The sequence below is a fragment of the Aedes aegypti genome, chromosome 3 (genome assembly GCF_002204515.2).
Source record: "Aedes aegypti strain LVP_AGWG chromosome 3, AaegL5.0 Primary Assembly, whole genome shotgun sequence".
Taxonomy (NCBI): Eukaryota; Metazoa; Arthropoda; class Insecta; order Diptera; family Culicidae; genus Aedes; species Aedes aegypti.
This window is the reverse complement of record NC_035109.1, coordinates 98382751-98401217: the sequence shown is the minus strand read 5'-3', so window position 1 is coordinate 98401217 and position 18467 is coordinate 98382751. Positions and strand designations below refer to the sequence as shown.

The 18467-nt window shown below is 38.3% G+C and overlaps 1 protein-coding gene across 6 annotated transcripts in view; it reads right to left on the bottom strand.

Moving 5' to 3' along the window:
* The window catches only part of LOC5576331 (nephrin), a 1001823-nt gene that overhangs the window by 284539 nt on the left and 698817 nt on the right, over positions 1-18467 (bottom strand). For all 6 annotated transcript variants that reach the window (XM_021855560.1, XM_021855563.1, XM_021855562.1 and 3 more), the window contains exon 5: positions 16559-16762. In XM_021855560.1, the coding sequence (XP_021711252.1) occupies positions 16559-16762 (204 nt within the window). The remainder of the gene's footprint in view (positions 1-16558; positions 16763-18467) is intronic.

The window sequence follows — 18467 nt, the reverse complement described above, 5'->3', positions numbered from 1 at the left end:
CAAGGAGTTTATTTAGGAATTCCTTCAGAAAATCCTTCAGGAATTCTTCCAGGAATCCCTCCCGGAGTGTCTCCAGTAATTCATCCAGGAGTTCCTTCAGTAATACTTCCAGGAGTACCTCCAAGAATTTCTGAAGGAGTTACTGCTGAGATTACTCCAGGTATTCCTCCAGGAATTCCTCCAAATATACTTTCAGGAATTCCTCCATCTGTTCCATTAGAAATTTCTGAAATTTCTGATTCCAGGAATTCATCCAGGAGTTCCTTCAGTAATTCCTCCAAGAAATCCTCCATGAATTCTTGTAAGAGTTTCTCCTGAGATTACTCCAGGAGTTCCTCCAGATATTCCCCTAGGAATTCCAACAAATATACTTCCAGGAGTTGCTCCAGGCATTCCTTCAGGAATACCCTCCAGGTGTTCTTTCAGAGTGTCCTTACGGAATTTCTTCAGAAGTTCCCTTAGAAATTCTTCTTTCAGAATTCATCCAGGAGTATTTCCAAGAATTCCTCCAGTAATACCCAAAGAGTACCTGAAAGAATTCCTTTAGATGTTCTTCAAGGATTTTTTCCAAGTGTTCCTTCAGGAATTCCTCCAGAAGTATCTCCAAAAATTCATCCTTCAGTAATTTCTCAAGGAGATCGTTAAGGAGTTCCTCTAGGAGGTTCTTCGGAAATTTCTCCAGGAGTTCCCCCAGGCATTCCTTCAATTATTACTCCAAATATTCCTCCAGGAGTTCCATCAAGAACTCCTCCTGGATTATACTCAGGAATTCCTCCTGCATAGCTTCACGAATTTTTCCAGGAGTTTTTAAGGGTTCTCTCAGAGGGAAATCCTTCAGGAAATGCTCCAGAAGTTCCTTCAGGAGTTTCTCCTGGAATTCCCGCAGCTTTATCTTCAGGAATTCCTCCAGGAGTTCCTCCAGAAGTTCCGTCAGAAGTTTTCTCAGTGATTCCTCCAGGAGTTCTTCCATGAGTTCCTTCAGGAATTCTTCCATGAGTTCCTTCAGGGTTTCTTTCAGGAGTTCCTTCAGGAACTACTTCTTTAGACACTCCTACAGGTTCTTCCAGTTTTTCCAGCGATACCTCCAAGAGTTCCCCGAGGGATTCTTAAAGGAGTTCTGCTAGAGATCTCTGAAGCGTTCTTTCAGCAACTCCTCCTGGTATCCCTTAAAGGATTCCTTAACGAGTTCCTCCAGAGATTTTTCTTTATGGATTCCTCCACGAGTTCTTTTAGGAATTATCCCAGGAGTTCCGTCGAGAATACCTCCAAGAGTTCTTTCAGGGATTATTCTTAGCATTCTTCTTGAAGTTTCGTTAGAATTCCTCCAGAAGCATCTTCAGGGATTTCACCTGGATTTCTTTCAGGGGTTCCTCCGAGAATTCTTTCATGAGTTTTTTTTTTCAGGGATTACAAATAAAAATTCACTAGGAATTCCTTCGGGGACCTCATTACGAATTTCCTTAAGGATTCTTCCGGAAAATTCTGTAGGAATTCGTGTAAAAACTCCCGTAGAAATTCTTAAAGGAATCTTTCTAGCGACTCAAACAGGGATTCATCCAGGGATTCCGCAAGATATTCCTCAGAGAAATTCCCCAGGAATACCTCCATGTAGTTCTTCGAGAAATCATCCAGATATTCCTTCAGGAATTCCTGTATACATCCTGGAAGATCTCCTGATGGTATGTGTGGAGGAAATCATAAACGAATCCCTAGAAAAATTCTTGAATTTGAGGAGAAAATTCCGAATGAATTTCTAGAGAAGTATTCGAATGAACCCTTGAAGTATTTATTGAAGCAATCCCAGACGGAATAAGTAGAAAAGTCCTTAGACAAATTACTGAAAAATCACTAGAAAAATAATCTGGAAAAATCCCTGGAATATTCACCTGAAGAATTTCTCTAGTAATCTGTGGATGAATATTTAGAGGCATCCCTTGAACAGTCCAGGAATATCCTATAAAAATAACTGGAGGAGGGAATCTCTGGAGAATATACCGTAAGAGTTTCACTAGGTTTTCCATCGGGAACCTTTTAACGGATCTGCTCAAGAATTCTTCTGAAAAATCCTGGATAAACACCTGGAGAAACTCTCGTAGGAATCCTCTCCACGAATTTATCCAGACATTGCGCAAGTTTTCGAGAAATAATCTAGGTATTTCCTTAGAAACTTCTCATAGGTATCCTGGAGGATTTTTTGATGGAATTCTTAGAAGAAATCCTGAAGGGTTCCCTAAAGAAAACTCTTGCATTCTCGGAGGAAAACCTGCAGAGCAATCCGAAAGAACCCCTGGAGGAATAATTGCAGGGATCTCTGAAGGAATAAGTGGAAAATAATTCCAATCGAATAACTTGAAAACCCCAAGAGGGATTTCTGTAGGAACTTCTAAGGGGATCCTTGGAAGAATTTATGAAAGAATCAATGAAAGGAATTCTGAAAAATACCCCTGGACATATTGCTAGAAAAATCTCTGGAGTAATCACTAAAATAATGTCTGTATGAATCCGTAAATGAGTGCTTGGAGGATTCAGGAAAAGTGAGAAATATTTTGAAGAAATACTAGAGCAATTTTTGGATAAATATATTGTTGTTTTGGTTTTATGGTATATCTAGAGAAATTCATGATTAAGTTAATTGGTTTTGTCAGAGAATTTCTTAATAAAACCCTTGAAAATTTGTTTTGAGGTAAACTTTGATTAGTTCATTATGGAGTTATTGTTATAACTACTGGATAAAAAAGGAGTGTTTTAAGGCAATATCTTTGAATAAAAATATCAAGTCATTTCTTGCGGACTTCCTAGAAAAGTACCTTTCCTTTTGCAGAAATGCCTTTCCTTTTGCAGAAATGCCCAAAAGTATTGCTGAAATAATATCTATCGGTACTCAAAGAAAAAAGTTTGGAAGAACTCACATATGGTAATTTGGGAAAATCTCTCAAAACACTTGTTCAGGAATGCCTTGTTATTTATACACTTTCGAATTTCACGAACTGTTACACTCTCTGAATATGGTTCGATCGGCTTATTCGAATCAAAATTCAAACACTGAATCTATTGTTTTATGTTTATTATTGAAGTAACCTCTGATAAAATTTTTGCACAAAATTTTTATTTGTCTGTAAAAAAATCTTGAAGATCAGTTAAAAAGATTCATGATTTTTCATGCGTCCCTCGACCCCTAATTTGGGCTTCAAGAAGATGAGCTATAGAAACAATGAGTTTGTTTACCGATCTTTAAATAGACACGTAGTTTTGATATCATTTGACCTTCTATTCTTCCCTCGACTGAACTAAACTCGGAAGAAAGTTGGCGTTAAAGTTCACTATGCATCCATCTCAACTGTGACCTTATCTTTAATTTCCTCCCATCCGGTGCGAGTTGTTGACATTCCAACAAGTCCGGTCCAGTAAACACATCAATCATCAATCCTGCCGCTCTTCAAAAATTGCGTCCCCTCCGAGCAGAACCTACCGTTTTGGGGCACACACGTAGTCATACGTGTTGACCCCGTGTAGTGCGTGCTTGTGTGTAGTCTTTGCCCGCATGGACAGCCCCAATCTCGCTCGTCTCCAGCAATACACGATGATGGCGTCATGGTGATTTATCGCGCTGCTGCTGTTGCTGTGTGCCATCCGATAAAGTCCAAACATCTGCCCACATCCAATCTAGCCCTCAGCGAATAGACAGAATTTAGATAGTCCCGTCGTCGTATCCACGAGAGGGATGCCCATGACATGACGGTCCATTTCTCAAGTGCTTCATCAACTGACCGGTCGAAGTCATATATCTTCCATATTTCGGAAAAGTTTCACCATCGACAGCGGACAGACAGTTTGCTCGTTGGACCCAAAATTACAATTACAGTCGGTAGGCGGTTATGAAGTGCGAGAGATAAGCGGGAAATTGACTAAGCGCCTCCAAGATACAGCATCAGAAAATTCTATTCATTAAATTTACATTGCTCGCGCTTTCTTTCGTCATTTCCGGAAAGGTTTTCCCACACCTCACAAACTGATTTCATTCGGTTCAAAAGTGTTGAACTATCATCCTCTCGGGTTCACAGGCAGAGTCACTCCCTCCCACATAAAGTGCGCGCTGGAAATTGAGTTTTGATAGCGGTTAAAAGCTTTTTACTGCCTTCCTCCGGCACCCCTTTTTTTCGCGCCTCCAGAGAGACCACACTGACTGCCTGGAAAGTGCCTTCAATTGCCAGTGGCGTCTCTTCGCCTTCTTCGGTCTTTGGACCGCGCTTCGCTTTTAACGCTGCGGTAACAGCTGAATGTAATTGTCAATTGATGGGCGTGGGTGGACCATCGCAAACGCAGAATAAGCAATTTCTGAAGGCGCCCTCGAGGTTTGAATCCTGCTGTGCGACGCGGACCAAGGGTGAAAGCAATCGAGCCGACGACGACGACGGTCCAAAGCGAAGAAATTAATCAAATCAGCATCCCGCAGAACCATCTTCGTCGTCTAAAGCTTGTCGTTGTCATCATCTTGTACATTACCGCGGTTCGGTCTCTGGCTTGAAAGCCCATCATCACTGCCCCTCCCATCGAATAGAAGAAGTTCGACACCAAATTCAAAGCGCTAGACGAGACAGCTCGGGAAAGGGTGGGGGAATACTTTGTCCGCCCGGGAAATCCACGCAGCTCACGCGCAGTTTTCCACACAGCCAGCGGATTTCTATAAAGTTATTGTTTATGAATAAATTATCCGTTTTATATTCGAAAAGTTCGAGTGGCGCCCAACGGAACCCGTCGCGCGGGTGGCTACTGTTCTTTTTTGGAAGCAATTGGGGCGAGTTTTAATGGGAATTTGTTGGTTGTTTCCTGGTTTGTTGGGTTTTGTACTTTTTCCAGTCGGGAGGAACTTTTGTAGCCGGGGATAATTCTTCGATTATTGTGACTTTTCGATACGGGGAGGAAGCTGATTTGGACTAGGATATGACAAATGCAGTAAAAATCTAAATGAACTAGTTTTATTTAGCGAATTTGCATCACTGATTAAAAATTGATAACATTTTTTTTATATATTTTTATAACAAACCCCAATTGTTCTATTGTACCATCGCTATTATTCTAACTTTAAACTTTATTCTATTATAAGTCCTAAACAAGCTCCGAGGCGTCCTGTATTTTTTCATTGCTCATGAAATATTCCAGACGACATTCGTTAATTTTTCAGTTCCCAACCTACCAATTAGCAGCTCGGCTCCCTTCCCTTGGCAGCCAGCTGAGAAACCATCACCCAAATTCAGCCAACCGTGTCAAAATGAGTCAAATACATCGCACAAAAGTTGCTCCCATAAAAAGCCAATAAAATCCCCTTCGCGCACACAAACACCACACGTTAGTCCGATGTGCCAAAAACAGCCTGCCGCCTCCCGAAATGCCATCAAATACATGGAGCAGGATTTTTCTGCGGTTATGTTCTTTGCCATCCCGTCGTCATCATCGTGATCGTTATTTGCTAACTTCCTTCTTCTAGTTTCCATCGTTGCCATCATCATCCCCCGTGTCAGCAATGGGGCGTGACTTCAACCTCACACGCTGTAATTAAGACGCTCCAGTGTAATTAATGGCACAAATTGCTGGAAATTATAAAGAATGATTTGAAAACTCCTTCCAGCATCCAGGATGATTGGCGGGCAGTCAGTGGGTGGTGTCAAAACCGCGCGCTGAAAGCCACTTTGGCAGCATCTATACTAGACCTGTGCGCCACCGCCACCGCTACCAATCAAGTTCAGATCAAGCCGAACATCATCGTGCCACCCGTTTCCTTTTTTTGTGATTTTCAATACAGTCGAATTTCCATAACTAGATACTCCAGGGATCATCGATTTATATAATTGTCGAGTTATAGAATATACCAACACAAAAAAATCCTAAAATAATCATTAGCAAGAAATTTAGATATCTCCAATACGTTTAAGACCATTTCAATAAGAATGCAATATTATTTTGTTGGTAGTATGTTACCCAACTAACAATTCAAAGCCACAAACAAGCATGCATGTTTAATTATTGTTCAATAATGGTAATGACAGCTGAATAAAAATTTTGCTCTATAAAGAGCTGAGAAGGTGCTTTTTTAACACAAACTTAGGTCAATGTTAAACGTTATGCATTAGAATGAACAAAAGTTGAATCGCCACTTATTAAACATTTCCATAGATTCTCATTCGACTAGTCAATATTGTTTTACTAATGAGCTGAACTAGACATGTTTCCCCAAATTAAAAAGCTAATATTCCACTAAACAAATGTATATGTATAAAAGGATATTCAGAAGACGAACTAACGTTTTACTTGCATCGCACTTCAGCTATTTCCACATGTTTAACATAAGCATGAATAAGATCTGAATAAGTATCTTATAAAATCCTAATTCAGCTTCGGTATATTATAAGAACAGATCTGCCCATACTCGCATAACAGTCCCATTTTCTATAGGATTCCCTATATAAATGGGACTGTTATGCGAGTATGGGCAGAGATGATCCAATAGAGGCCAAAATGACGATTAACAAACACATTGTTCAGTAATAAATAAGCCTTGTAAAAGCGATCACACTATAGCTAAATTTCATAAAATGGACAAAATATCCGAAATGCGTGTTGAGTTCCGAATGCATTTCAAAGCTTATAACTTATGTTTTCTCAAATCTTTTTGAATAGTCATTCAGAAAATAAACATGGTCAGCCTCCAGAAATGTAGGATTATTTTGAAAAACAAACATTTGAGCTAAGTATTCCTAGTAGGAGCGAAGTACTGACAAACAAAGCGTGATATTGACTTGATTGACATAAAAGATCTGAAGACAACATCAAAATTTTGTTTGATTTTTGTATGTAGTTAATTTTAGATCGTTTCGTATCGTTTCCAGATCTTTTACATATTATATCTCTCAGGTTATTATCACTTTCTGCTATCCATATTGAAATAAGCTATTGCTAAGCTTTTTTCGCCTGCTCGGGATGTTGTTCCGTACAAGAAAAGTGAACATTGCTTTGACAGAATTGATTAAATAAATATCTATAGCGAGCTACATTTAAAATGACATTTCTTCCCAACTGAATAGTGCGATCTAAGAAAAATGATTTACTTGGTCATTTCTGGAAAAAATCCCACGCGTCAAGATATTCGAACATTTTTCTATTCAGGCGCATAGTCTTCAGAACACTTCAAATGATTTAAATATATTCATAATAGGTTTATGAAAAATACAAATCAATAATATAATTAATAAATACAAATATAATTTAAAAAATAAATGAATTTCAATTTAAGTTAATGAATCATTAAAATTGAAGTTTTGAACAAACTTAAAATTATTATGAAATTAGATTAAGGTGAAGATGCATCGAAGCCAAACCTCAAATTTTCAAGTACATAAATCTAGAAAACTAAACATCCGTTCAAGCTGAAAACTCAATCGATTGGTCACCACCAGCGTGTGACCAATCGATTAGGTTTTCAGCTCGAACCGCTGCTTAGTCTGGTTCTCTAGATTTGTGCTCTTGAAAATTTGAGGTTTGACTTCGATGCATATTCACCTTAATCATTTCAGACTGATTTCACATTGTGTAAATAAACATTATTTTTGACCATCATTGACATAAATTTTCTCACTGTGCGCTGAAAATAGCCGCCTGAACTCAGCTTGGATCAGCACTAAACAGCAGCTGAATAATATGCTTGTTGAGTTGTTGATTAGCGTACCATGTGTTGATTAGACGATGTCGAATAGAAGCTCAAACAAGATCAATATTCAGCTATGAGAGGTTTAGGGTTTAGGGGCCCAGATAGCCGTAGCGGTAAACGCGCAGCTATTCAGCATGACCATGCTGAGGGTCGTGGGTTCGAATCCCGCTGGTCGAGGATCTTTTCGTATAGGAAATTTTCTCGATTCCCAGGGCATAGAGTATCTTCGTACTTGCCACACGATATACACATGCAAAAATGGTCAATCGGCAAAGAAAGCTCTCAGTTAATAACTGTGGAAGTGCTCATAAGAACACTAAGCTGAGAAGCAGGCTTTGTCCCAGTTGGGACGTAACGCCAGAAAGAAGAAGAAGGTTTATATTTTGCACTGGACGATTCATTCATCAATTTTAGGATGGCGCAGATGGCAAGGCATACCGTTGACGACTGGAAGGTCTCGTGTTCGAATCCAGTATCCAGGCGATTTTTAAATATGGTTGTCATATCAAGATAATTGTGTACACTACATTTTAATTGAAGCGCCTGAAAAATATTTTTTTTGTTTTTAATTATTTTTGGACCAGTCGTATAAAAGCTGAACTAAATGCTTGTAAAACGTTTTAAAAGCTGAAAAATAAAGTTGGAATTCGACGACATGCTTTAAAATTTCTCCAAATTTGTGTGAACAACGCCTGAACAAAGGTTGGCCATGAAAATTATTAAAATGTTATTAAACATGATGCTGAATAAAACTGCCGTAATGGTGTTTGTTGACGGCGCCGAGCTCTACCCCAAGCTCAGCAATGAGAGTGAGAAGTGAGAAGGGTCACCGAGACGAGCGATACGCGCGACCGGTCAACTGTGGTGGAAGGTCGTTGATGATGATGTGTTGTCAAACGAAAAGTACAAAAAATAAACAAAAACAAACTCGGAAGATAGTTGATGTGGAGTTTGAGCAAATCAATAAGTTTTTCTGTGTGAAGCAAATTAATTAGTTTTCTGTGTGAATATATCACGAAAAAGAAGTAGGTGAGATCGGTAATTATCCGAAACGATTTATTCGTAAGTAATTATAATTTATGTATAACAGGAAGGACTTGTAATCGAAATCAGTACCGCATCGTTGTAAGAGGGCAAGAGAGTGAACTATTTATTGCAAGTTTGAAATCAATTAGGGTGGACTACGTAATTAAAATAAAATATTTTAAGTTTGAGCTGAGCGTAAAACGACTGCTACAAAAAGGAAGTTTTCATCTCGATCGATTCCGAACAGTGTTTCTTAAATGAGTGAATGTTAGTTGGGTAATTATAATTTTAAAATTGTTTTCAATATGCTCAAAAAATCAAAAATATTTACGACAATCAATATTTTTTTATTCAATATTTTTCAATTTTCATCACTCCTTACAAGTATTTATTCACCTCCAAATAAGAATTAGTACAAGCTTCCACGAATAAGAAGGTTTTTTTTTTAAATAGATATCAAGTTATGGAGGCAAATTTAATGTTCGTTGAATGTCATACAAAATTAGAATGGTCTACATAGAATTAAAATAGTGAGCTTTCATATTTGTCGGAATTATGGTATACATACCCTAGCAATATTGTCAACCATTCAATTTCAAGAAAATTCACCAAAAGAAGTTATTTTGTAGCTCTTGAATCGATCGATTTATAGCTTTTGCTATGTTCACATAGAATGGTCCATAGATAACTGGTTTTCGGACTCCAATGTTTTCAATTCTTACAAAGTAGGCTATGAAATACTTTTGGAAATTTTAAACATACGTACCGTTTTGATTCATATTCTGAACACTTAAGGCCAACAGTGACTTCAAATGCTTCTAATTGGCATAAATTAGCTGATATTTATGAATTTTTAAATTTCCTTACAAAGTCTAACTGTTAGCTGTTGGGTGTACCGATAAAATAGTTTATTTAAACTTGTTTAGCATTGTTTTTTTTTACGTAAAAGTACAGATCAATATTTTGATTCAAATGCCGAACACTGTGTTCATTCTGTCTCATATTCCGAACACCTTGATTCAAATTCCGAACAGCACGAATAAATCGTATTGGAATGAATAATTTCGCAAATAAATTTATCTGAGCTTGTTCTACAGATCTCAAACTAGAAAATCATCACTACTCCCGCGGTATAAAATATATTTGAAACGTAAACAATGAATTGCAATTGACTGCCATTTCCTTGTAATTAGATGACATATTTCAGCGAAACATTTCAACCAAGTCGCCATACAAAAACAGAGTGTTCGGAGTATGAGTCTGTTCGGAATTTGAGAAAAAACGGTAACTTGGTGGGTGAAGGAACTCGGTATCTCCATTCGTACAAGTGTTAAAGTTATGTTACTCGCAAAAACACGCCTACTCTGATTGGGGAAAATAAACAAAATATTTTTTGACAGCATCCTGAGGGGTCATGCACAAATTACGTCACGCTTCAAGGGGGGAAGGGGGTCAAGAACATGAATGGTCCACAATATCTCATATAATATGATCAACTTTCTTATTTGTTAACATTTAAGTCTTTGATAAAATTGTAGAAAATTAAATCTTAATCGACTTTGCTCTTAAGTTTCTCTGATGCTCTCAATTTGACCGATTTGGAGCATTTTTCCCCAGACAACGTAGGGTGTTCCGCGAAAAAAAAGTTGTTTTATTATAGTTTTTCTTATATTAATTTTGCTTCATAGCGCTTATGAAGAAATTAGAACTAAAAATAAACAAATTTTCATACAAAAAAGTTGATATCTGTTTTATCTCAATATTGATTTTTTTCTTAAAAAAAAAGTTGTTTTTCAAAGCTCTTCATCAGAGTTAAAATCAGATTTTACATTAAAATGACACATTTGATACAATCTAGAAAATCATTTTGTCTTTCAAATACCCTTTCGGCCTAACGGCATTCGGTTTAACGACATTCGGCCTAACGGCATTCGGCCTAACGACCTACACCCGTGCCAAAAAGACGTAAAAGTCGAAATCCATCGCGGTTTCGTCATTCCGTTAAACGAACAATAGATGTTTTATTCGGGTTAACCGAAAATCCATATTGGCGATACCAACTCTCTACCTGAAGAGCATCTTTGCATCAGGCTGAACAGAGTAATTAAGCACATACCGGCTATAAAAGCTAGATAGTCGTCGGCAAATCTATAAGATGGAAAACCGCTATTATTGAGTTGCCTCAATAGCGTATCTGCTACCAGGTTCCACAAAAGTGGTGACAAGACTCCCTCTTTAGGGCATCCGCATACACTCAATTTTCGAATCGCTGCTTGACGCAATGTCGGGAAGAGATGTCGGTTTCTGAGCATTTGATGAGTCCAATTGGTAATCATTGTATCGTGCAGTTTCTAATATGGCATCGAAAAACACGTTATTGAAGGCACCCTCAATATCCAAGAAAACACCCAAGCAGGATTCCTTCTGAGCGAATGCTTTCTCGATATCGTATACAACTTTGGGTAAAAGAATCACTGTGGACTTTCCAGATTGGTAAGCATCTTGATTAACATGAAGAGGCATGTTTGCCAAATAAACATCACGGATGTGATGATCGATAATGCGTTCCAGACATTTCAGAAGAAAAGAGGTCAGACTGATTGGTCTGAAACTCTTCGCTTCTTCATAAGACGCACGTCCTCCTTTCGGTATAAAATTTACAGTAATATCACGGCAGGATCTGGGAATGATTCTATGACACTACCCCGAACGCCACTACCCCGAAAGCCATTACCCCGAATGGGTCATTACCCCGAATGCCACTACCCCGAATGGGTCATTACCCCGAACGCCATTACCCCGAATGGATAACATTTTGAGACATATTCTAGTTAGAGATTGGGGAGATAATTGTACGATTCCTTTTGAGTATTTCACGAGCTTGGCTCAAAAATGTATTTTTCAAATATTAGAAGATAAAAAAGCCGCTAGTTGTTCAGCACACTAAGTTTTGTCCTCTAATTTTGGGAAGATTCACACAGCCATTGCAATGCTCTGAAGAACAGCCTATTTCGAAAAGAAGGGTGAATTTATTATGAGAAGGATAGCTATAATATGTACAAAATAAGGATGTAGTAAAGTTTCTTATTGGACGTTGGTAGCCGCTTCCTTTACTCATTTTATAGGTTTCGGGCATTGAGATTAAGATCTTCTTAAAGATTTTGTTTCGTAAACGATGGTAATGGAAGTTCACCCTGAGATAGTCGCTGCAAAAGTTGTTCTATGGAACCCGCCTAAGAACCAACTTAATAGACGACCGTTCACTATCGCACTTGTACATTTGTACATATTAGAAAAATAGGCGGCCTCTGATTGACGCTACAGTAAGAACTTTTGTTGATTTTAGGGATCATTAGTTTGAATTCCTGTGAGATAACCACAAAAAAAAAATTTTTTTGATTCAAGATAATGAAGAAATGATGATGGCAGAAAAGTGGTGAGTAAATCCAAAAGAGACCTGTCTGTTTTAATACAAGAAGATAAAAGAAAGGGAAAATTTCCGATTAGAATTATAGCAGGAATCACTTTAATGAATGCCTTCAAGATATATTCCTTTATAAAAAGCTGTTTTATATGGAAATATTAGTGACTAGCTTATCCAACAAAAACGTGAAAGAACAGCCTATTTAAAAAAGAAGGGCAAATTTCTGGTGGAATGTTTGCAGCTAAGACGTGAATGATCACTGTAACAACGTGATGCTATGACACAACCTATATTCATAAGAAAGAAAAATATTTGTTCAAAACCAAAATTGAAATATGAACACCACCAACAAGTCCAAATACCGGTGATTACACATCTGTTAAGCAACACCATATTGAGGATTATGGATTCGAATTCCTTTCAGTCAATAAAAGGCTTATTTTATTAAAGCCCATTCACAAATTTCGTAACGCTGAAGGGAGCAAAAAAGTTTGTGGGTGGTTGTCCTCAAAATGTAACAGCCCATTCACAATATGTAGAATTTCCATACAAAAAAAGTGCGAGGGGGTGGGTAGGTGTTCAAAATGGCAATTGTTGGCGAAATGAAATTTGTGAATGAACCCTTGAATTGCGAAGGTGCCCACTGAGCAGATAAACAGGCACTGTCTCAGAAAGAATGAGAAGAATATAGTTGCCATCAAGATATTTCGAAAGAATAAATTCATGATGAACATTTTACCGGCGAATTTTACGTGCCATTAATTACCAGCCTTTATTAGAGACGAATTTTTGTACGCAAAACAAGATACGGTACTGTATCTCATACTATTCGAGGTAATGGCTCATTCGGGGTAGTGGCGTTCGGGGTAATGACCCATTCGGGGTAATGGCTTTCGGGGTAGTGACCCATTCGGGGTAGTGGCATTCGGGGTAGTGGCGTTCGGGGTAATGGCGTTCGGGGTAATGGGATGGAGCCTCTGGGAATGTACCCGGTAGCAAAACTGCTTACAAGTAGCTTGTAACATGTTTGATAAACTCAAATCCCTTTTTGAAGCAGAACTGGATAAATCCCATCCGCTCCTGGAGATTTTAAAAGAGCAAAACTATTAAGTACCCATTGAATCGATTCAGTAGTTATGATACTGCGAGCCGAGGCCAGAGAATCGTAAACGGCGTGAACAGCGTCTGTTTCAACTCCTTCTACATTAACAACTACCGAAAAGCTCAACATTACATTTAATTTGGAATTGGATTAGATGGACAAATTGATGTGAAGATTTGCGAAAAAGTTACACGTCTTCTCAGTGAGAATCGAACTCACGACTCCCCGATCTCATGAACGCAGAAGTTAACCTGAATTCGATTTCAGCTCAATAATCACGTGGTCCTTTTTTGCAAAGTGCACCTCTTTCGGAAGAATTAGATGCCCAACCAAACACAAGCGCTCTCGGGCTAGGCATTGGATATAAATAGAAAGCGTTGTGTTTTGATGGGCATCTAATTCTTCCGAAAGAGGTTACAAAGAACTTAACAAAATTCAATCATCAGCAATCATTAGAAACTAAGATCCAGTTTTTTCGCTTGAATTTGAAGGAATCCTCATGAAAATCCATATTTACCTTACAGATAGCAAGTGGAACGCAATGATAGGTTTTCAGCTACAATTTTGAGCAAAACACTGGTTTTTAAAATTTGTAAAATGATGATGATTATCTTCCTCTTAAAATACAGGTATGTTCCGTTTTTATCACGCTCCGATTTTGTGACGTTCCGATTTCGTCAACAAATTACAGTTAACTCTCCCTTACTCGATATTCTGTATCTCGATATTTCCCCTAACTCGATGAAATGCGCGGTCCCTTCAATCTAGCATACTTTGATCCCTCTGTAAGTCGATACCTCTCTAACTCGATGTTCCTTAACTCGATGCAAATTGTCCCTTCAATCGAGTTAGGGAGAGATGACTGTATTCCGTTTTTATCAACACACAAAAATTGCAATTTTTTTAATGCTTCGAATATTAACTTTAACTTATTTTGAAACAAATCAAATGTTTTTCAATTCTCTCAGGGTTGGTTTTTCAACATTGTGTTAGTGTTGAGGTCTGATACGATTCAATAAGGTTTGACTCTTTCCTATTTACTATCCTATCAAAAAGAGTTTTTGAACTTAGCATAGGCTGTTGGACAAAACTGACGCATGCTTCAATAGTCGAGAGTTGCTCTGGCCACGTCCTAGCAACAACTGGAATTTGTGATTGATTGAATACGTACTTAAAAGAGTTACAGAGACCTCTCCTTTTTATATAATATGGCATCATATAACTCTTGATATGAATGTGATAGACATACATGTTCAGTTCTTTGTTATAGGGGATGCACCTGGGAATAAGTTCAACAATATTTGGGCAACAGCAAGGGTTGATCGAATTTATTTTATTTTTGATAAGACTGTCGACCTCGTCATATTTAGGACATAGTCTTTTATATCTCAAATTTGATAGCATCGTATAGATTACAGCGAATAGCTATTGATTAAGTCCTGTTCTAAGGGTAGGAGAAAAGTTCCAGCGAAATTCAGAAATTTGAGAAACTGTTGATACTTGTGATGACCGAAAACACCGCCGATGAAAGTCATATCGGTGCACAGGTCTATTCCACAAACATTGCACGTCCCAACTTAACGTTAAAAAAGAGCTCTAGATCCGACCGACGGAATCTTTCAGCTCGTTACCGTTAACCCACGCCAAATCGGCAACCGGCGTCGATCGTAACCTTAATTGAGAAAATCGATTTCGCGAGCAAGGATTTTTTTTCGTCGTACAGCTGCTGAACTGAACTCTGGCTATGGCAGTCATCCTACTCGCTCGCGTTTTTTTTCTTCACGATAAGGAAAACAAAGCCCAATAACAGCATTAACAGACGAATGAGTGAGCGAACGAACGTCGACCGTGATGGCAGAGGGTGGCCATGGAAACAGCTTCAACGAAAATGGATCAGTGGCTTCCAAATAGATTAAGTTAATATATTCTTACAAATGGGATGAATTTAATAGGAAGTCTTTAGGACTTGTAGTTATGATAATTAATCTGAAGTGTACGATGTGACATATATCTTTGGATTATTTTAACAATGTATGTTGGAAAATAACAGCATCACAATCAAGCTTTCATACCAAACACTGTCGAATGCTTTTTCAATGTCTAGTAGAACAAGACCAGTAGAATAGCCTTCAGATTTGTTGGAACGAATCAAATTTGTAACACGTAAAAAATGATGAGTAGTCGAATGTCCATGTCGGAATCCGAGCTGTTCATTGGCAAAAATTGAATTTTCGTTTATGTGAACCATTGTTGGGGGGTCAAACATTTTCAATTTTAGCGTTACGAAATAAATGGATGCTGCCTAGCGCCAGTTGAGGTTCCTATCTATCCTGGCTGTCAGTGACCCAATTCGGAACCTCTGATGCTGCGAACCGCCGTTCCGAGTGCCATTCGTGAAAGCTTTTACTTTAATGGGCTAATTAGATTTTGATTGTTCATCGTCGTTCATCGAAATTGACGAATCCGAACCAAGCATCGAACGGTACCCGGGATAACGGAAGTGTACGGAAGACATGGAGGGAGTCCGGCTTGGTAAATGCACCGGGACCCTTTTGTGGGCGAACGCGATGTTGAAATAGCAAAGCCCTGCCGTTGTCACCATTTTTCCTCTGATCCAAGGACACGTGGATGAGGTTGTAGGAGAGTTCACTAGGGTGCGGCATATTTTTCGAATGTTTTAGCCAAAATTAATGAGACTTTGAGGAGAATTTTCAAGTTACAGTAAACTCTTCATTACTTGCTATTGAAGGGATCATCGAGTAAGAGAGGTTTCGAAGCGGGAACACAAAACCAGTGCAAATGCGATCCAAGGGACTATCGAGGTAGCCAAGCCATGGAAATCATCTTTTACTATGGTTCTCTAACTCGGTTGCTATTTAAGCATTATTCTTAAGTATAAAACTGATTTCTCTACTCGTAAAAAAAATAAACCGCACCCTTATGTTCATGTACCCGCATAGAGGAGCTCTCCCCTACTGATCCGAATCACTACGAAATAAAACGCTATAATTAAGGCAATTTTGTTGTCCAATAAATGATTCATTAAGTTTTGGACCAGAAAAAAAAGAACAGAAACGACATCAATCAATCTATTGCCAGAGATTTTCCGAATCAACTTCTGTTTGCGTTTGATTTGCAATCATCTGTCGAAATTGTTACAGAATTTCCCGAACTTTAGAAGAAACGTCATTATCGAACGTAATTGGAGTCCCCCTCCCTCTTCCGATGATTCACCTTTGAATTAAGAAAATAGCATTTGTCGGATCAGCCCCGCCACATAAGAAAATTTGCCCCCTCGACTTACAGTTCATGTCCAGATGTATCGAAGCGCTGATGGGATTGGTCACGTTGTTGTTCGAAGCCTGGCAGGTGAAGATGGCCTTCAGATGTTTGCGCTCCAGGCGATTCAGGATTAAGGTGTTTCGGACTCGCCGTTCCGACAGAATTGTCGACGAGTGATTCACGATTTCGTTGTTGTACCACCAGTTGACGGTAGGTGGTGGACGACCTGTGGAAGAAAGTGATGCAAAAAATATTCCATTAGTTTTGGAAAACGGGTACTTGTAAATTGTTTGCTATCTTGGAATGAAGTGAGATCCTGTCCTGATTTTTTTCAACTGTTTTCTTAAGTCCAAATTGCATTTTTTTCTTGTTCTGTTGATCACAGCGTTCATTTCTGTCACCCGGCAAGCATTGTGATGCCTACTACGAAAACCAAATGTATGAAACTTGCAAGCAAGCACACAATAAAAAAATATCTAATGATATTCGACTGGGTTTTTCGCTTTTAATAAATCGTTTCTGGCTTGCAGTCTTATAAAGGGCTCACGAATTTATTTTCTTGGCTCCAACGTTTGGACTGCTAGCCAGAAACGATTTATTAAAACCAAAAATAATAAATAGTAATATAGGCCGACTTTTTCAACTTTGTATGAATAATTGAATGTAATTTTTTTTCGATCACATCACATCACATCAATCTATCCTAAATTAGGTGACACGACCGAGAGGTAACGGTCTTTGTTCTCATGCGCTAGATCGTAGCTCAAATCCCGTTCATTTTTGTTCACTTTTCTTTTGCTCATTATTCGATCTTGTTCTATCAATTGTTAGACCAATTTTAAGCTGCCTTGTTTTTGTACGTTTGAAGAATGTAATCAGAGACGAATAGAGACATAGTAGTCAGGTTCAGAATGGGTGCAACTTCTAGTACTGAATTTGGTCCCTATCACGACTGGTGGTCGCAAATTTGTTTCTAGCAAGTGTTATTGATGTTGCTAGTGCGACTGGTGGTCGCATATTTGTTCCTAGCAAAAGCAATACTCACATGCGTGCGCGACTGGCGGTCTTTAATGTAAGGATAAAAAAAATGTAAACCCAATGATGTATGGTATCTTACATCTATATGAATAAACATAGAGTGGTGTTTATATGTCATGAAATAACTTGAGAACAGATCACAAATTGACGTGCTTTTTTACTGTTGAATTCGACAAGGGATGCGACATGTTCATGCGAAGAGAAAGTTAGAGAAAGTCTCCGGAAAAATCAGGAAATCGGGATAAGACTAATGTGTCATTTTGTATAGGGGATGGCATGGTGTTTTACTACAGCCTACTTGATGGCAAGACAAAAGTTTGCCGGGACCACTAGTATAGTATAAAATAGAACAAAGTATATACTAAACAAGTAAAGTCAAACAAATTTTTGAGTGAGTATTGTGGATTGTATGTTTAGCAAGATGAAAGTCAAACGCAAATGCTATTGAAATGCATTGCAGTCCATTAATAGCAATATTTTGTCCAAAATTAGTTCGTCTTAGATACTGTTGTAGCGTAGAATTAGCTTGCCGGATCTAATGAATGGAAAAGACATTCAGCCAATCAATATTTTGAACGCCGTTCTGATTGAGTGTGTACCATACAGCGGAAAAATATTCCGAAGTCGCATGCACAAGTAAACAATTGAGAGACTTGAGACAATATATAAAGGTGAAGTTTTTAGCTATGTGAAAGATATATCCTAAACTCTTAGAAGCATTCGCGATGACGTAGGACATTTGATTCTTGAATACCTTTTTTATAGTCATGACGATTTTCATGCATGGAAACCTTTGAATTATAGAATAGAGATGTTTTAAGATCCCAGACCAAGTTTCATTAAACATGTGGGATTAAACAAAATGTTGAATCTTCAATCACTTCAAACATTTT